Source organism: Colobus angolensis, unplaced genomic scaffold (assembly GCF_000951035.1).
Source record: "Colobus angolensis palliatus isolate OR3802 unplaced genomic scaffold, Cang.pa_1.0 Scaffold40, whole genome shotgun sequence".
In the NCBI taxonomy this organism is placed as follows: domain Eukaryota; kingdom Metazoa; phylum Chordata; class Mammalia; order Primates; family Cercopithecidae; genus Colobus; species Colobus angolensis.
This window is the reverse complement of record NW_012117377.1, coordinates 7,400,904-7,421,692: the sequence shown is the minus strand read 5'-3', so window position 1 is coordinate 7,421,692 and position 20,789 is coordinate 7,400,904. Positions and strand designations below refer to the sequence as shown.

Here is a 20,789-nt window from a genome sequence, read left to right as displayed (position 1 = left end):
TCCTCCACAGTGGCAACCCAGATGGGCAGCTGGAACCCTCCAGCCCTGACTTCAGCAGTAACATCTCCCCCATTGCTCAGCAGAGCCTGGGTCAGGGCCCTCGGCCCCCATTGAGGCACCGGAGTCACTAGGCTCAAAGGGTACGAAGCCTTAGTTAGGAAGAATAAATCTGACTGTTATTTTTTTTTAGATCAATTACACAGCACGCTGAATATAGCTAATAATTGAGTGCTGTGCATTTCAATATGCTAAATTGATAATTTTCCTTTTTTTTTTTTTTTTTTTTTTGAGACAGAGTCTTGCTCTGTGGCCCAGGCTAGAGTGCAGTGGCACAATCTCAGCTCACTATAACCTCCGCCTCCCAGGTTCAAGCAATTCTCCTGTCTCAGTCTCCTGAGTAGCTGGGATTACAGGTGTGTGCCACGATGCCCGGCTAATTTTTGTATTTTTAGTAGAGATGGGGTTTCACCATGTTGGCCAGGCTGGTCTTGAACTCCTGACCTCAGGTGATGCGCCCACCTCTGCCTCCCAAAGTGCTGGGATTACAGGTGTGAGCCATCGGGCCCAGCTTAAGTTGATAATTTTCTAATGTTTTTAACACTAAAAAAGTTAAATATCTGAGGTGATGGATATTTTAATTAATTTAATCATTTCATGTAGTATTCAAAAATCATAATACCATATTGTACTCCATAAATATCTATATAACTATAATGTGTCAATATATAATAAATAATTAATGAGCTTTCTTTTTAAAGGAGCATCATTAAACTGTCGCCCATCCCAGACACACATTAGAGTAGATCAAGAAAAGGCAATTAGAACAGCCCACTGCCCCCACTGATTTCCCTACACCAAGACACACCGGTAGCAGGCAGAGCCCTACCTCAAGCATCAGACGCATGGTCCTTTGCGTCCTCAGGAATGAGCACAAGGCCTGCTTCATGTCTGCTGAATGAATGAATACTTGTGTGACCTTATACAGTGTGGCCAGAACATGGTAACACAGCTCATGTCTGTTACAGTATTGACAAGACAGTGGTACCATGCAGAGGATCCAGAAGAACTTAAACTTTAGCTTTAGAATCTCTGACCCATGAGGCTCATCTGTACCCGCTTCCGATGCACAATGAAGCCTTGCCTCTGACCAGATTCCCATGCACATCTGTCCCGCACGGGACAGCCCCACAGAGGCCCCAGAGCCTATGTGTCCAAAACGGAACTCTTCCCTCGTCTGCTCAGCCTTATTCTTTAGACTTTCTCTGCTGCAGTTAATAGTTCACCGTCTATGCAACACTTGGCACAGAAACCAGAGTATCAGCCTCACCATCCTTTTCCCACATCCAACCAATCTTCAAGGACTTTGGGCTTCGTTCTAAATATCTGTGGCACCTGCCTTCGCACACGCAACCCTTCTGCTGCTATCTTCCTCCTAAGCCAGCAGTCTGCCCACCTCCTTCTCTCCATCTGCTGGAGAAACAGCCTTCCCCACTACCTGCCTGAGTACACGTGGCTTCACGTCGCCTAACTACTAAGGGCGGTGTATGTAGAGCTAAGGGATGAAGCCCATACTTTGCCCTTTTTAAATGTTTTCCCTTCCTTCTCTGCCTCTTCCCCAGCTCCCAAAAATACCATTTTCATGACAGCTCCATGCCGCCCCAGATTTGCTCTTCTTTCCATCTCTTTATAATCCTGACCCCAGAGCTGCCCTCCCAGTGATAACAAACAGGCATGTAGATTCAGGACGCTACAATGTGAAAGTACTCCAGAGAGCATTTAAATGCATGGTTCTTTATTATTATTATTATTATTATTATACTTTAAGTTCTAGGGTACATGTGCACAACGTGCAGGTTTGTTACATATGTATACATGTGCATGTTGGTGTGCTGCACCCATTAACTCATCATTTACATTAGGTATATCTCCTAATGCTATTCCTCCCCCTTCCCCCGACCCCATGACAGGCCAAGGTATGTGATGTTCCCCGCCCTGTGTCCAAGTGATCTCATTGTTCAATTCCCACCTATGAGTGAGAAAATGCGGAGTTTGGTTTTCTGTTCTTGCGATAGTTTGCTCAACCAACATTTGGGTTGGTTCCAAGTCTTTGCTATTGTGAATAGTGTCGCAATAAACATACATGTGCTTGTGTCTTTATAGCAGCAAGATTTATAATCCTTTGCATGTATACCCAGTAATGGGATGGCTGGGTCAAATGGTATTTCTAGTTCTAGATCCTTGAGGAATCGGCACACTGTTTTCCACAATGGTTGAACTAGTTTACAATCCCACCAACAGTGTAAAAGTGTTCCTGTTTCTCCAAATCCTCTCTGGCACCTGCTGTTTCCTGACTTTTTAATGATCGCCATTCTAACTGGTGTGAGATGGCATCTCACTGTGGTTTTGATTTGTATTAAATGCGTGGTTCTAAGCATGATGTGTTTATGGCATCCGCGCACTCAGTAGATGATGTCCATAAAGAGATTACGCTAGCAGCATATATACCTTATAAAACATTTAATGACTAGTTACTGTAATCAATATATTTGTACCAATTAACCTCAAATGTTGCACTGGTCTATTTTCCACTTAGTCTATTAGTTAGCTGTTAGGAGCTAATTAATTTCTACTTAGAAGAGGTAGAAAGATTTGCAATGTTCAAATAAGTGACTTTCTTTTTAATTACTCTATTTTAGTTCTCATTTTCTTTTCTGCCAAACCTGTTGGGTAAGCTGCTAATAAATGACAGAATGAACTGATTTTCACCGAATCCTTTTATTTCTGTTGCCCACCTATTCTCAGAGATGCAAATAAATGGATAAAATCCAAAGGAGGGGTGACGTGAGGGGAAAAGTATGAATAATTTACAAGCTCGATGATTAGGTCATAGAATGATCAACAGGTGATGCTGTAATTTAATGCAAAAAGACGAAAGAAAAAAGACATAAGATGTGCGGGGAGACGTGAGGTGAATTCAGGCTGAGGACGACAAAACTTCACATGAGCAGAGTCCAAAACCAAATACATATTCTTACCTAAACCTACACATATATCCTTAACGTCTTAAGTCAAACAAAATCAGATCCCCTAAACACGTTTACCATTAACATAAAACGTTTTATTAGCTCATGGTATTTACCAGTCTTCTTAATTTCAACCAATAACAAAGTAAATGCTCAGTAAAACAGTTGTGGATTAAATGTTTAGGACTCCATAAATATGTGATTCCTCCATGCCGGTGGTGAGGTACTGTCTATTTCTATCAACTTGTACCTCATTTTCCTTATCGTTAAAATGAGAATGGGCCAGGCATGGTGGCTCAAGCTTGTAATCCAGCACTGCGGGAGGTAAAAGAGGGAGGACCCCTTGAGCCCAGGAGTTCGAGATGGCAGTGAGCCGCCATCACACCACAGTATCCAGCTGGGCAACAGAAAAAGATCCTGTCTTGATGAATTAATTAACTAACTAATTAAAATGGGAATAATATACTTACTTTATAGGAATGTTATGAAGCTTGAATGCATTAAAACACACAAAGCCCTCAGCACAGTGCCTGGCATAGGGTAAGTACCCAAGTGGTAGCTACAATTATTATTTTTGTTACTGTAGTAGTAAGTTAGTGATATTCACAGACGGCCCCCAAAGCTGAGAGACCGTGGACGTGGTAACTTTGGAGAGAAAACCAGCCTCGTAAGCCGGAGCACACCGTCAGGGGAACGGGGAGCGGTAGCTGCTCAGAGGCATCTGCTCAGGCTGAGAAAACCAGGAGCAGCGTAGGACTTCAGCTTTCTCTGTGCAGGTGGAAAACCTGCCCAAGGTCATCCTGAAAGTGGCAGAAGAGGGAACGGAATTAAGATTTTCGTGTGTTGTACTCTCTTTGCTGTCTGCACAGTTTTCCCCAAGGGAAGGCCATGTCAACAGCTGATACACTTCCTGCGAGTTTTAGCAACCCAGGCACACGTTCAGTAACGAGTCGGCAAGTCACCTTCTCAGTGGAGAGACCGGCAGCCCTTTTTCTAGAAGAATAAAGGCTCTAAATGACACTTATTAGTGGACAGCACCCCTTGCCCTCATTTTGTTCAGAAAGCACTGGCAACCACCATTCATCTTTTCTACTCGTTATTTGTGTGCAAGAACTTTCATTTCTCTGTACCGATCCTTCTCTTACCTCCTAATGAACTCAACAAAGTGGCTGCTGCTTCTAAGTTGCCAGTTTCATAAAGTATGATGAAGCACTGGCTCTTTGAACAGAGTGTTTGGAGAGAGTGGGCCACCTAGCCTAATAGCAGCAGTTAATCCCTGGAAGCACCTGCCTTCTATCAAAAAGGCTATTTACAAGAGAAAGTACAATCTGTCTTCAGAGGAAAACAAGACATCGTTGTCTTGAACAGAAACTCCAATACACAGTCTCAGCTGCCTTTGAAGTAGGCTGGGAATGAATCTCGAAGCTGCAGAGTGGGCCCTGCACGAAGGCTATGTTCAGGATATTCATCATGAGATTACTGCTAAAAAATAGACGGATACCGTGTTCAGACATGAGGGGTGCCTTGGTTTTCCAAATTCACCAATTCCACCACTTTTTCAGGGGCATGTTAATTATTTTAGGTAAGTCTGCCTCACCTTTAAATGTGTTGTCTTCGGGCTGCAATAAGCAGAGGGCCATGCTCTGTGAGTCATCTGTGCAGGTTGACTTCATAGAGCTTCTCAGGTCAGATTCTGCCTCTCTCTCTCTCTCTCTCTCTCTCTTTCTATGTATATATATACACACACACACACACACACACACATATGTGTGTGTGTATAAAATATATATTCCATTTATTAAAAATTATATATAAATTACATATAAATATATGTAAGTATATATTTAGTAAAATGTGTGACATATATAAAATAATTTATATATATAAACTATAGAATATATATATGTAATTTAAAACCAATGCTAGCCAGGCACAGTGGCTCATGCCTGTAATCCCAGCACTTTGGGAGGCCGAGGCGGGTGGATCACCTGAGGTCGGGAGTTCGAGACCAGCTGGACCAATATGGAGAAACCCCGTCTCTACTAAAAATACAAAATTAGCCGGGCATGGTGGCGCATGCCTATAATTCCAGCTACTCGGGAGGCTGAAGCAGGAGAATCGTTTGAACCCAGGAGGCAGAGGTGGTGAGCTGAGATTGCACCATTGCACTGCAGCCTGGGCAACAAGTACAAAACTCTGTCTCAAAAACAAAACAAAACAAAAAATGAAACACACACACACAAAAAAACCCCTGTGCTTAGTGCACAGAACTAAAAACAATTTATTTCTTTTAGAATAATGAACTTAACCTTCACAGCAATCTTAGGCCATAGATACTATACTAAGGGATAGATACTATCCCCATTCTATAGAAGAGGAAATCGAGGCTTTGAGTGATCAAGTAATTTACCAAATATTACTCAGCTTACCAATGGCCAAGAGGCATGAAAAGATGCTCAGCATCACTAATAATGAGGGAAACGCAGATCCAAACCACAATGAGATACCACCTCACACCCGTTAGGATGGCTACTGTGAAGAGGAAAAAAGTATTGAGGAGGATATGGAGAAACTGGAACCCGTATGCATTCTTCGTGGGAGTATAAAATGGGGCCGCTACTATGGAAAACAGTATGGCAGTTCCTCAACAAATTAAAAACAGAACCACCATATGACCTAGCTATTCGACTTCTGGATATATCCAAAAGAATTGAAAGCAAGGTCTCAAAGAAACATGCGTATACCCATGTTCACAGCAGAATTCTTCACAAGAACCAAGAGGTGGAAGCAACTCAATGTTGACACATTAATGGATAAACAAACTGTGGTATGGACATACACCAGCATACCATTCAGCCTTTAAAAGGAAGGAAATTCTGACATATGACACAATACGGATGAAACTTGAGGACATTATGCCAAGTGCAACAGGCCATTAACCAAAGGAGAAGTTCTGTATGATCCCACTTATATGAGGTACATGCAGCAGTCGGATTCATGGAGACAAAGTAGAAAGGTGGTTGCCAGGGGCTGGTGGGAGGGAGAATGGGCAGTGAGTGTTGAAAGGTGAGCAGTTTCAGTCTGGGGAGATGCAGAGTGTTCTGGAGGTGGATGGTGGTGATGGCTGCAGTCACGCGAATGTACAATGTACCTAACGCCATGGAAGACTCAGGGGTGTCCAATCTTTCGGCTTCCCTGGGCCACACTGGGAGAAGAACTGTCTTAGGCCACACTGAAAAAACACTGACACTAATGACAGCTGATGAGTTAAAACACAAAAAGAAATCACCAAAAACATCTCGTCATGTTTTAAGAAAATTCACGAACTTGTGTTGGGCTGCATTCAAAGCCATCCTGGGCCTCACGTAGCCTGCAGGCTGCGGGTGGGACAAGCTTGATGTACTGCACACTTAAACATGATTCAAATGGCACATTTTTTGTATGAGGCATATTTTACCACAATTAAAACAACAACAACAACAACAAACATTCCTCAGCCCATCAGTAGGTGAGCCAGAACTGGCATGCAGATCTGTGTGGTCTTTCTACCAGGCTGAAACCCAGCTCCATTCTCACGGAAGACCTGTCCAGCCAAGGACCCAGCTCCATTCTCACGGAAGACCTGTCCAGCCAGGGACCCAGCTCCATTCTCACAGAAGACCTGTCCAGCCACGGGTCCTTGCTGAAGGAGAGATGTTGGGGCACCGAATTTAACCCTTCACGACTCTGTTAAAGACCACGTTACTGACAGGGAGATGGCCCTGTCTCCTTTGATGAAGCTTAGGACATTGAAATACTTCATGGCGGGATTCTACCAAGGCTTCTGAGGTTGGCCAAAGCATGTCTCACTAGATGGCAGCATTTGCCCACACAGCCTTTTTTTTTTTCCATTTTTTGACCTATCTGTCTTTCGGTTTTAACCCCACCAACCTCCCCACCTCCCAGGGATACAACACAGTGCACTGAGTTCTACACTGCTGTGCAGAGGAATAAAACATGAAACCCGGCTTGGAAGTCCGAGGTTCCCCAAATTGCCCCCAAAGGAATCACGTCAGGAGTGTGTGTGGTGAGTGACTCTCTCCAGGAGGCCTGCAAATCTGACCTATCTGAGGAATGGGTGCCCTTCCCTCCAGAGAGGGGCTGGGGCAGGGGCAGGTGCACGGGAGACCTATGTCTGACTCCCATTGCTGTCACTTCCTAGCCACGTGGCCTGGCACAGGTCACCTGACAGGCCTGGGCCTCAGTTTTGCCATTTGTAATTCCTGAGGGCTGCCTTCTAGTCTTGCTTCTGACCGTGTTTGTTTGCTTGAACCAAAAGGGAGCACGTCATGAACAAGTAGGTAGGATCAACCTTCCCGGCGATGCAGTGCCTCGCGGCCTAATGGATGGTGGGGAGCAGCCTAGTGAAGGTGATGGAAACCGTCAGGCTGGCTCAGATGAGTCATCTAATTGGACAATTCCCAGTCACAGCCTTCTATACAGATGTGGCTGTTGCTGTCTTTGCTTTTCATATGGAATTTGTTTTTCTCCCCAGTGTCTCGGTCATGCCCAGGCTCTCAGATGAGCAACAGAGGGATATGTTAACTCCTCGGGGCCAGTAGTGCAGCAGAAATGGACCAAGTCTCCAGAGTCCCAAAAGTCATGACTAATACGCTTCTAAACACCTAAATGACTCCCTCGGCGTGACTGAAGCATATGAAATATACGACTCATTAATCCTCACAAATACCTCTATAAGATAGAGGCATGCTAATTCATCCCACTAAAGACTGTTAGCACAGTAAAATCTCAATTACAAATGAATTAGGTGTATGTCTGGGGTGGGGTAGGTGAGGACTTTTTTTTTTTTTTAAGATGGAGTCTTGCTCTGTTGCCCAGGCTGGAGTGCAGTGGTGCAATCTCGGCTCACAGTAACCTCTGCCGCCCAGGTTTAAGCGATTCTCCTGCCTCAGCCTCCCGAGTAGCTGGGATGACAGGTGCATGCCACCATGCCCAGCTAATTTCTGTGTTTTTAGTAGAGACAGGGTTTCAGCATCTTAGCCAGGCTGGTCTTAAATTCCTGCCCTCAGGTGATCCACCCATCTCGGCCTCCCAAAGTGCTGGGATTACAGGTGTGAGCCACTGCGCCCAGCCGAGGACATTTCAATTTTCCAATTTATCAAAACTTGCAAATTATATAATTTTAAAAGAAAGGTTTATTTGTATTTTTTTATTTTATTTTATTTTATTTTATTTTATTTTATTTATTTATTTATTTTTATTCGGAGTCACACTCTGTCACCCAGGCTGGAGTGCAGTGGCGCAATCTCGGCTCACTGCAAGCTCCGCCTCCCGGGTTCAGGCCATTCTCCTGCCTCAGCCTCCCAAGTAGCTGGGACTACAGGCGCCCGTCACCACACATGGCTAATTTTTTGTATTTTTAGTAGAGACGGGGAGGTCACCATTCACAGGATGGTCTCGATCCCCTGACCTTGTGATAGGCCCACCTCGGCCTCCCAAAGTGCTGGGATTACAGGAGTGAGCCACCCCGCCCGGCCAAGAAATGTTTATATTTTATAAATACATAAAAGAATAAGAAAGCAAATGTATTAATAGTATACCATAAGTATATAAATAAGGAAACCAAGAATGAAAGGGCTGAGTCCTGTGTTTCAAAGAGTTCAATAAGAATCACAAACCAAAAAAAAAAAAAAGGATCATAAACTAGGCCTGAATTACTTGATATTTCAAATGAATTCCAAAATAATAAGGTTTGACTTGTTTGGGTTATTTTAAATATGACCTCTCCACTACACTGTAAAATTCTAAATGATTCGAATCTATTTGCTGCTTTCTCTCCTCCCTTAGAAAGGTCCCCAGACACGGGGGAAAGCTGGTCAATGAGCCTTTCAGTATTTTGTTAATTCACTAATGATAAAATGAGATCACGTCTACTTAAAATGCGGCATTCTCACATGAGATGTGATGTGCATATGGAAAGTGGATTTTTTGGTAAATATGTCGAGGAGGGAACGTTTTCGGAGGTGCAGGATAACATTGATTTTATGTGCTTGATACTGACTTTATGGAATTGGTGATGTTTTCTCATCTACCACTGGCTCTCACAATGGAAACGAGGGTCCTGATTCCATTTAATCTGAGTCACGGGAACTCGAGTTGAGTAAAAGAAAATGGCACTCAAGGAATTCAACGAACTTAACGGAGAAGTTGCCACGTGTCACGCACAGTGCTAAGTGTGCCACTCACACCCTCTCACATGATCCCCTAACAGCTCTGGAAGTTCCCACTCTGCAGAGGAGAAAATTCAGGCACATAGCAGTTAAGAAGCCCGAAGCTGGGGTTTCATTTCTGGTGCATGAGCAGCAAATCCAGCATGACCCCAACCTCTCATTGTATGAGACTTGGATAAAATCATGGATGAGTATCAGCCTCCGAGTTTCTAAAACGATCTGTTTTTTATTTGTCGTTAAAATGAAAAAGAGCAGTAGCTGTTGTTTTCCCCTTGGCCAGCTCACTATGGAGCCTGGATACTCACTGGCTCTTTTCTTCAACCCATAGGAAACTGAAAGTTCAGCCTGAGGGAACAAGGTCTGGGAGGGTGGCTGAGTGAGAAAGGATGCGGGCAGCCCTCTACAAGGTAACTGTGAAAAGCATCTACATCTAGGTGATCTTCTCTCTCACCTATTTCACCCCCTGTGCAGCGATGCTCAGCTCTGCCCTCGACCCAAGCTTTGCCTGGGAGGGGAAAATAACTCCTCCCTTGCTTGGGTGATAATACCCACATTCCCACCACCCCTCCCCACCTAACCCCTCTCACCCACATCAAAAAGGGGGAGGGATGGTAACTATTAATAGTAACTAAGAAATTCCCCTTGAAGGCACACAGCATCTTACCAACTGTTTCTAGCCTGTTTTTGGAGCCTTGAAATGTTACTACAGATAAAAACAAAAAATACAGACCAAATTATCAGCTTGGTCAGTAGAGAAGGAACAATGCTCCCCCAGCATCAGTCCGATGAGGCTCACAACTTAAATTTATCTACTCTCAGATGATGGTCCAAGAAGTGCTGTTTACGTTTACGCCTGTGGTTGTGAAAGCACACATGACTTATAAGGTATTCTGTGAGTTCAGAAGAGGAGGCGGTTATTCTATGAGAAGCCCATGCATATAGGTTGGTCACTGACTTTGTCCCTGAGTATTTTTTCATTTTGTCTGGCTCTTGAGAGGTTCCCCTCCAGTATAAGGATGTATGCAGATAAGACACGTCCCTCCCTCTCTCTGCTTGGCCTGGTTTTATCTTTTCCACTGGTACCCTTTTTTCCTCCAAGCAAAGAACGTGAATGGGAACCCCCCACTGCTGACCGGCCGTGGACGCTGCATCTGCTCCTTCTTCAGAAGCGGTTCAGCAAGGAAAAGCCCACATATACCTTTCACCTCTGCACTCCAACTTCACTTTTCTTCTTTTTATTTATCTGTCTCATCTACCTAGCTAGTTATCTATCTGTCTGTCTATTTAGAATGTGACCTTATTTGGAAACAGGGTCTTTGCAGATGTAATTATTAGATAGGTGCAGAAGTAATTGCAGAGATTGCTATTATTTTTAATGGCAAAACCCACAATTGCTTTTGCACCCATAAAATAGTTAAGGATTGAGATGAGATCCTACTGGACAATTTTTCTACTAAAAGTACAAAAATTAGCTGGGTGTGGTGGCATGCACCTGTAATCCCAGCTACTCAGGAGTCTGAGGCAGGAGAATCACTTCAACCTAGGAGGTGGAGGCTGCAGTGAGCCAAGACTGCGCCACTGCACTCCAGCTGGGGCGACAGAGCAAGACTCAGTCTCAAAAAATAAAAATATAAAGCCACATAGTTAGTAGTAAATTGTGATGGCAGCCGTAAGAAACAAACACCTGTCTCTCAGCCTATTACTCATCTATCCACATACATTCATTGTCCTCTTCCCTGTACCTATTGTGCCAGCGCCAGATAAATTCTTTCTTAACGCTGTGGTTCCTGGCCTTGGCCAAGTTCAAACCAAGGTCTGGGTCCCACCTGCAGATATTATCATTTAAATTGTCTGGGGTGTGGCTTAGGCATTATGATTTTTTTTTTTTTTAATCTCCCAAGTAATTCTAGTGTGAAGCCAAAATTGAGAATTCCTGCTTTCAGGCAAAGAAATCTTCCCCTTCCCCTGCTCCGAAATCCCCATTGACTGTCTTCTGCCTACCAGATAAAATGCGATACCAGCACACACTCACATGCTGCTCTACAACTTCCCAAGTGCATCCAAGTGCATGCATTATGAAGATTTTTACCAGATGAGGTAAGAATTACTGCCGGGGCAGTTCCGTGAAACCTCCTTGTATCAGATCAACAGGCCCTCTAGCCAAGATGAGCTTCCTTCTACACAAAATTCAGTGAAGTCTCTCCTTCCCCTCCAGTTCCTTCCATCCCTCCCACCCCCAGCTTGGAATGATTTCTGCAGTTTCAACAGTATGAGACTTACGTAATTGTAATTACTAGCTACCAATGGAGAGTGGCTGTGGTGTGCTTGTTATTATGATTCTATAACAATAGGGAAATCTGAGACAATCGAAAACCAGCGGTGCAGTATGAGTAACCTCTCATTCTGTGGAGGCACCCAAATGAAAGAATCTGACTTGTGCATGGACCAGCCGATCCGCAGGGTAATGGGTTTGTTGTGTGAGATGAAAAGCCCACGTTCTTGGCTGTCCTGCAGGTTTCTGCAGAGACTCCTTGGTCTGTAGACCCCATCCCGCTTCTCCTTACCAAGCTTTTCGGTTAGCCAAAGGCTCACCAGGTGTAATAGCCTCCTATTGCTGCTGAAGCAAAATAGCACAGATTGAGCAGCTTCAAACAACATAAACATATCCTCTTAAAGTTCTGGAGACCGGAACTCAAGAATGGCCCTGCAGAGTTCTTCTGGAGGCTCTAGGGGAGAATCAGACCCTTGCCGTACCCAGCTTCTAGAGGCTGCTTCTTCCATCATCAAAGCCAACAGATTTGTATCTCTCTCCTCTCTGACCTCTGCTTCTGTCCTTCCCTCTCCTCTCTCTGGTTCTGATCCTCCTGCCTCCCTCTTTAAGGATCATTGTAATTACACTGAGTCCACCCAGATAGTCTAAAATGATCTCCCTGGCCAGATGTGGTGACTCATGCCTGTAATCCCAGCACTTTGGGAGGCTGAGGCAGGGAGATCACCTGAGCTTAGGAGTTTGAGACCAGCCTGGACAACATGGTGAAACCTCATCTCTACTAAAACTACAAAAATTAGCCAGACATGGTGGTCCATGCCTGTAATCCCAAGGCTGAGGCAGGAGAATCGCTTGAACCTGGGAGGTGGAAGTTGCAGTGAGCTGAGATTGCGCCATTGCACTCCAGCCTGGGTGGCAGAGCAAGACTCCATCTCAAAATAATTAAATTAAATTAAATTAAATGACCCCCCATCTCCAGATCCTTAACTTAATCACATCTGCAAAGGCCCTGTACTGTGTAAGGTAACACATCCACAAATCATGGGGATTAGGGTGTGGGCATCATTGGGGGGCCCCTCTTCAGTCTACCACACCAAGCAAATGCCCAGATTGAACGTATTTTTGAATTTTCCCAATGAAGTCTGGGTACTCCCTTCAGACCACGGCCCCATCCACATTCATAAGATGTGACTACCCTTTTGGAATTTCACCCCGAACATTCTAGCCTTGAGAAATGTCTGTCCATGACCGAATATACAAACTGATTCTTTTTCCTGTGTTCACGATTTGTCAAAAAGTATAAAGATACACAACCGAATATCCCTTTGACCATCTATAAACAGGAGAAAACAAAACCCATGGTCTTCAGAATCTCTTCCACGTCATAGTTTGTCTAATCATGGCATCTTACACTATTGCCTGGCTGGGCAGAAGCAGCAGCAAGAGGGAAGCAAGTGACCCCGGTGCTGGCCCAAGAAGGGGTGCGCTGCATATTTCAGGGCATGAGTGGCTGAATGAGCCCTCGAGAGCTGGGAAGAACATGGGTGAAAATCCTCCCCTCCTGACCTGCTGGAAACAGCCACCCCTGTGCCTTCTTGAAAAGTGGTTCAGCCGGGAAGAGCATGTGTATACCTCATCTCCCGACATCAGCCATACTAGAAAACATGCTTCTGCTTTCCATGAAGCTGCTATAAGCAAAGCCTCTGAGTACAACAGCACTTGGTGGGCCTCACAGAGCCTCACTTTCCTCCTACAGGGGCGCTTGGAAGTCCGCTAGCACCAAGCTCCCCCAGGGCTTCCGATCTCGGAGGAGCAAGTGTTATGCACTGCAGAGGTCCTGCCGTTTAGCAAACCTTGATATATTTTGAGGTTGGTGCTGCTTTTACATCCTTTTGTGCCCATATCTTTCTTTCTTTTTTTTTTTCTTAGATAGGGTCTTGGGTCTCACTCTGTCACCCAGGTTATAGGCAGTGGTACAATCACATCTTACTGCAGCCTGGAACTCCTGGGCTCAAGGAATCTTCTTGCCTCACCCTCCTGAGGAACTGGGACTATAGGCATGCCACCGCGCCTGGCTCATTTTTTATTTCTCTGTAGAGATGGGGTTTTACTACGTTGTCTAGGCTGGTCTCTAACTCCTGGCCTCAAGCAGTTCTCACCTTGGCCTCCCAAATTGCTGAAATTACAGGCATGAGCCACCGTGCCCAGACTGTGCTCATAACTTAAAATATAAATTCCAGGAATGGCTATGTTTCATAGGCATGATCATTCCTAAAGCTGTAATAGAGACTACCTCATAATGACTTCAGCCAGAGTTCAGCCCAGCATTATCTCTCATGTTGATTCCAATGGATGTTTTTAGAGAATGCAGGAAAAATTGTATTGAGAGCATTTTCCTCCAACTCAAGGAATGCACAGGGATGACCTTCATTCTATCAACTGTCCATGACGGATTTATTACTTGTATATTAATCTAATATCTTCTGAATTTTCTTGACAAGTTCAATTGAGTGAAGTCCTATGAAATAAAGTCCTTCTATCCTTTCAAATGCCCCTGTATTGAGTGTGGCATCAAAATGCCAGCTAGGTTCTTTTCATTGAATCTAAGGATTTACTAAGTATCATTAAGATACTTCAGGTTAAAGATTAGCTTGGAATCGAATGCTTGGTGGTTTCCACCAAAATCCTCGGGTTCTAGATAGGTCTTTGGCCTGGAATTCTTTCCTAAACTAGGGTCAGTCATAGACAGTAATTGTAGTGCTCCCCTGAGATAGGAGCTGTCTCTAATAAAAAACCACATTTTCACGTTAGCAGCTGTGAGGGGCATGAGAATAAAATGAGTCCCTGTTGTCCAAGAGTGTGTGATCCAGTCAAAGAGATTCAGCTGGGATTTAGAAAACTCTGAACAAAAGAAGCTTCAAATCTCTCAGCCTCAGGTTTCTCTTCTGGCAAATGAAAGGGTTGAAATAGATAATTTATACTGGTATTCCTGCTTTATAGTTCACAAAATATTTTCACACCTTCTTCTTAATTGTTCCCTATAATCACCCTGTGGGGTAGGAATTTAATAGGTAAGGAAATAGACTAAGATGTCAAGCTACTGAACTGGTTTAATAGTTGGTGGAACGACAGGCTTGAACTAGATAAGACTCTGTCTCCAAATCTCCTACCATGATGCAAAAGCCAGTTACCATCCTACAGAGGTGCATTCTAACACCAACATCACCAGCATCCTCTAATTCTGTGTGTTACGTGTACAGTCTTCCCTGCAGTTATTGACTATAATAAATGCTGATCAGGCAAAAGCAGCTGCCATTCAAAAAGAGGTAACTAATCTGTAGTTGATTACAAGGAACTAATCTAGACACATCCTTTCAAAGTCACAATTTCATGTGGTCAAATGAAGGTTGTAACACATGGCTACAAAGACGGGGAACAGCAGACACCAGGCCTACTTGGGGGTGGAGGGTGGGAGGCGGGTGAGGATGGGAAAACCACCTCTCAAACACTATGCTCGCTACCTGGGTGACAAAATCATCTGTACACCAAACCCCAGTGACACGCAATTTACCCGCGTAACAAACCTGCACATGTACCCTCAAACCGGAAATAAAAGTTGGAAGAAAAAGGAGGAAGATTCTAGAGCACTAGACTAAAGATTCTTCCAGCCTTTTCGACACCAGGGACCGGCTTCATGGAAGACAAATAGGGGGTGGAAATGGGATAAAACTGCTCCACCTCAGATCATCAGGCATTAGATTCTCGTAAGGAGCGTGCACCCTAGATCCCTCACATGCACAGTTCACCATAGGGTTTCCGCTCCTAGGAGAACCTAATGGCACTGCTGCTCTGACAGTGGAGGGAACTCAGGAGGTAATGCCCACCCACCCGCCACTCACCTGCTCTGCAGCTGGCTCCTTAACAGGCCACAGAGTCATATCAATCTGTGGCCTGGGGTCCGCGGACCCCTGCGCTAGAGAATTTTCTGCTTTCTCTGTGTGTGTAGATTATGCTAAATGTCTGCAGATGAACAGAAGAAAGTCTTTCTTTGAAAGTCCATCTTATAATCTTCTATTAAATCAAATGTCTAAGATACTTAATGAGAATTATCTTTGTGGTTTGTTCAACGTTTTTGATGTCATCTCAGTACTTCCTAAATGACTCTTTTTAACTCTGGATCGATTCCTATTTATCTGTGATGCTTACAGGTTCCTGGTCTTTCTGGAGGTACTTTAGAAACGTGAAGGATATATCAAAAGAGAATCGAGAATCTTCCTACCACAACCTTTGGAGATTATGACACAGTGGTGTGGGCCACAGAGATTGAGGGATTTGAGGGACCATTCTATCAGCCGTGTGCCGCGGGTTTCACCAGGCTCACTGCTGGAAGGCCTGTCCGCGTCGTCTTCATCCTTGCTACGTCTAAATTGCAGCAGGGAAGAGTCATTTTCTAGAGGCTCGGGTTCTGCGGGTGTGGAGTTGCGCCTGTGGTAGTGACAAGGTCTAGATGCTTCTCTGCCCGGGGAACGGCTCTGGCACTGATCCAGAGGCCATCTGCTTTGTGGAGAGGAAAGTGGGAGTACGGGTGAGCAGGAAAAATGAGGTCAGCTTTCAGAGCAGTCAACCATCTCTGACAAGCTGGCTAGACTGCGAACTGCACAATATTTACTGCAGGGAGATGTCCGCAACAGGAGACACTCAGTCTGGCCAGACCCAGAGCCCCCACCCCGGGGCGTCAGGATGACACAGTCACAACACAGGGGACATGGATTCATAGCCTGGCACCAAATCTCTTGATCCCAGAGAGATTTCCTCTGGTCCCTTTATTACTCAGGGGAAATGCATGAATTGGTCTGTTCTCGAGTTGGAAAGAAGCAACATAACGTACCCAGGACGACCACAAGCCGGTGGCTTGTGTGAATCTTGGTTGTATCAGGTTTTGCCACATCGGGCAGGATTAGGAGCCTGTCTGCATGCCCCCAAAGCAGAGGGGCATCTCTTCACCTCTGCACTCACCTGCCTTCTGTCCCACGGCGAGGACCTTAGGACAGGAACCAGGGTTTCCAGCCCAAGGCTGCAGCCCCACCCACCACCTAGCACAGTGCCTGGTACTTGGTTAGAGATTAATAAATACTTGTACAGCAAATTCTCTTTCATCTGAGTTTGGGAAGAAAGAGGAGGAAAAGAATCATTGCACAAATGAAAGAAACGCACAAATAATCCCTAACCGGCCATTGAAGCAGCATCTTCAGTGTTTCCACCTTACATACAAACTTTCATCTCACTTTGAATATTTTATAGGAAGCACCAGTTTCATGCTCATCTGTCCTTGATCATCAGCCCTAGCACAGTCGCTGAGTCTTCTAACTGGCCCCTGATGCTTAGCGAAAAGGCCACACAGCCAATGTACGTGTGACACAGAGCTTTGGGGTCCTGGAAGGTAAAATGTGAGTTGTCTGTGTAACATGAGCATGTGGCTCACACAACCCAGGGATGTGTGGAAACTATGGCCTGGGTAAAAGGATGTTCACCTGAGCATTTTATTTATAGTAGCAAAGACCTAAATTCTAATTAATTGATATTTGGGTATTAGGTTGGTGCAAAAGTCATTGCGGTTTTTGCCGTTGAAAGTAATGACAGAAACCACAATGACTTTTGCACCAACCTAATAAATTAAGACATCTCCATAGCGTGGATAATATTCATATAATGAAATACGCTACTGCTAAAGATAATATTTTAGGGAAACATGTAATGGCATGGGGAAATGTACCCAATGGATTCAGTGAAATGCAGGTCACGGAATTGAACCTGGTCACAATTTTAGAAATTGGAAGTGTATGAAATGCCAGGAGGAAGTATCCCCAAATGTTACATAATTTGCATCTGGGTGACATCAACTTCTAAAGTCTTATTTAAACTTTCTCATGTATTTTAAATTTTGTTTTACAACAAACATGTTACTTTTTATAATTTTCTAAATGGTATATTTTAAAACTGCAAACAAAAAAAAAGCAAATCATCCCCTGATGCAAAGAAGCCCTTCTCTGTTCCTGCCCTAGATGGTTACTTCCAAGATTAGACCGTGAAGCGCCCCGCACGACACCCCTGGTTCCTCATTATATTTACATACACATCCCAGAAAATTCTATCCAAAAGTCTAGGGGCCGTGAGGCCCTTACAGGTAAAATGAGTTCTTTTCTTTGTGACACAGGTCTGAAAAGGAACCATATCTGGAAAAGATGTTGACAGCTTACTTTGGGGTAGCCTAGGAAAGTTGGAAGAAGCCGTGGTAGGCAAAGCCATTCCCTGGGCACGGGGAGAGCTGGTGCTGGTTCTGCCATTGGCTGTGCGGCCATTTCGCTAAGCAGCATATTCCTTATCTGTAAAAGGAAGATCTAACACCTGTCCCACCTACCTCATAGGCCTACTGTGGGGTTAAATGAAATCATGTATATGTTAGATTTTGTAAATTAGGAAGCACCCAGTTAAGTGAAAAGTTCGACAATCCCAGAATGCTAATGTCTTAGGATAATGATCAATGCTTCCCACTTTCTTTCAAGATAGCAAGAGACATGAACACTCTCAAACACTCTAGAAAAAGTCACCAGGAATTTTATCAGCCACATTTAACCCACTTCACGTTTCCCTATACCTTGTCCAGCATAACAAAACTATGCTATGTGTTCACTCAACTTGTTCCTTTTTCTCCTGGTCTCATGGGTAGACTGGCTTCCCAGTGGGAAGGTGGGGTCAAGAGACTAAACTGTCTGTCTGTCTGTTTCTCTCTCTCTCTCACTCTTCTTTTTTCCTGATTCAGAGTCTTGCTCTGTCACCCAGGGTGGAGTGCAGTGGTGCGATCTCAGCTCACTGCAGCTTCTGCCTCCCCGGCTCAAGCAATTCTCCCATCTCAGCCTCCCAAGTAGCTGAGACTACAGGCACTGCCACCATACTTGGCTAATGTTTGTATGTTTAATAGAGACCAGTTTTCTCTATGCTGCCCAGGCTGGTCTTCAACTCCTGGGCTCAAGCAATCCACCCACCTCAGTCTCCCAAAGTGCTGGGATTACAAGAGTGAGCCACCACGCCTGGCAGAGACTGAGTTCTTTTTTTTTTTTTTTTTTTTTGAGACAGAGTCTTGCTCTGTTGCCCAGGCTGGAGTGCAGTGGCGCGATCTCGGCTCACTGCAAGCTCCACCTCCCGGGTTCCCACCATTCCTCTGCCTCAGCCTCCTGAGTAGCTGGGACTAGAGGCGCTGCCACCTCACCCGGCTAATTTTTTGTATTTTTACTAGAGACGGGCTTTCATCATGTTAGCCAGGATGGTCTCGATCTCCTGACCTCGTGATCCACCCAGAATAAAGATGTAAGCAATGTACATTCCTTCCAGGCAAAGCCGGGCCCCAAATCCTCCTGCGAGATCCTCCACACACTCTCTCTCCCCTCATTTCCCGGCTGGTTACAGAAGGTCTGGTGAAGGACTCTTGAGGCCCCTGGAAGATGGTGACACATTTGGTGGAAGAAATCTGAGTCCTCACGTCGCAGCGGAAGGCCACCCACCAAACACCCCCTATGACACAGACCTAAGTGCGGAATAACCTGAGGTCTCTAGGATCATTTGCTCTATATACCAACTATCTTCTCTGACTAATACATCCTTGACCGTGGCTGCCTCTCCATCCCAGTGACGGTCAGTGCTCTCTGCTGCTTCCCACACCACTGATGCAGGGGATAAAGAGGCCACTTACAGTAAAAATCCAGTCGTCATCCAACAGAAAACTCACCCAGGCAAAATCAGATCATCTTTAAAGATTCCCTGGGAGATTTAAGACCTGTTTTTTATTTCTACGGGGAAACTTGGGGGCATGTGCTAATTTAAATAACTGAAAAGGAAAAAACACTTTCGGCAGCCCAGTACCAACAGTTCTTAAGGTGAGTTGCAAATAGAAAAGAGTTTGGGTCTGTCAAGTGAGGAGAGGTTAAGAAGGGCGTCTACACCTCTTTTGGAAGGTACGGACAAAGGAAGCAGAGTGCCAACACAGATCACTGTTCCCTTGTATATTTTATTCTTAGCAATGTCCAACACTTCCACAGGTTGCTTTAAAACCATGATTCCTAGGACTCACAATATCCTTCATTCAAAAGCCTCTCACTCATCTGTCTTAATATCTAAAATCTCTGTTAACAGGCACAACAATGATCCCCTACTACATGGCAGATATTGGCCTACACGTCATGCAAACACTACCTTATTTAATTTTCATGACTCACATCCATTTATAAATGAGGGACTTGAGCCTAAGACAGGGCAAACCCCTTGTGACAAGTCACACTGCTAATAAGTGGACAAGATGGGGCTTGGACCCCAGTCCAAGGATCTCTGTGGCCTACCTCTTCATGGCTATGCCATGTGGTAAACCTGCTGGCTGGGAAGCTGCTGGCATCGTCTGGACCAGCAGGGTCTCTCAGGAAGGAGACACTGAAGAGTGGAGAAAGGGGAGGTGTGGAAGGTTTGGAGGGTACAGCAGCACCCTCTCAAAGCAGGCAGGTCTGGGTGGGGCACCTTGATGAGAACTCTGGGGGGGCCACATGGAAACACTAGGCTTTGAGTTCCCAGGAGGAGGCAGAGGAAGGAAGTGCTCCCACTTCTCTGCTTTGACTCGAGCCAGCCCTGCTCTTCCTGGCTCACACAGGCTACTTACCTGGTATGGGTACAGGGTGACCCCATTGGTTCTCGACAGGGACCAGGTGCCGTCCAGGTACTGGTGAGCCTGGATGGCCACCGAATTGAGGATGTTCCCATTGCTTGGACTGGTGGCCATCTGGAGGCTGACCTTGGCCTGGTGGGTTGGGGATCCACTCTTCTTTTCCACCCCATTGCTGACCCCAAGGCTGCTGGGTTTGCTGCTGTGCTTGTTGATGAAGCCTGTGTAGTTGGAGGTGGCATAGGGGGCAGGCACAAAGGCCCAGTCCCGGGGCTGCTGGAGCCCACCCACGTGCCGGGACCCCACCAGGGTGGGGATGTTGGAGAGCGGTGGCGGGGAGCCGGGCGAGGCGTCGTAGTGCTCACTGCCAGCTGCCTGCTCTAAGGCCAGCACCATCTGGATGGCCTCCTGCTTCAACTGGTTCAGGTGAGTGGCGCAGATGTCACAGCGGTTGTCCCGGTCATTCCATGCCTTGCGGATGGTGTTGGGGACCTGGAGTTTGTCGTGAATCACAGCCGAGAAAGCAGGGTCCTAGAGAACACAGAAGCAGAGGAAAGGGAGAT

General features: G+C 45.3%; 1 protein-coding gene across 1 annotated transcript in view; it reads right to left on the bottom strand.

The window, feature by feature from the left end:
- Positions 1-3,708: 3,708 nt before the first annotated feature.
- Positions 3,709-20,789, bottom strand: part of LOC105521558 (kinesin-like protein KIF26B) — a 38,161-nt gene continuing 21,080 nt past the window's right edge. The window contains exons 2-6 of the mRNA XM_011955772.1: positions 20,224-20,757; positions 16,891-16,955; positions 15,904-16,076; positions 3,986-4,016; positions 3,709-3,823 (exon numbers count right to left, since the gene is read on the bottom strand). Of these exons, the coding sequence (XP_011811162.1) occupies positions 3,709-3,823; positions 3,986-4,016; positions 15,904-16,076; positions 16,891-16,955; positions 20,224-20,622 (783 nt within the window). The 5' untranslated portion in view covers positions 20,623-20,757. The remainder of the gene's footprint in view (positions 3,824-3,985; positions 4,017-15,903; positions 16,077-16,890; positions 16,956-20,223; positions 20,758-20,789) is intronic.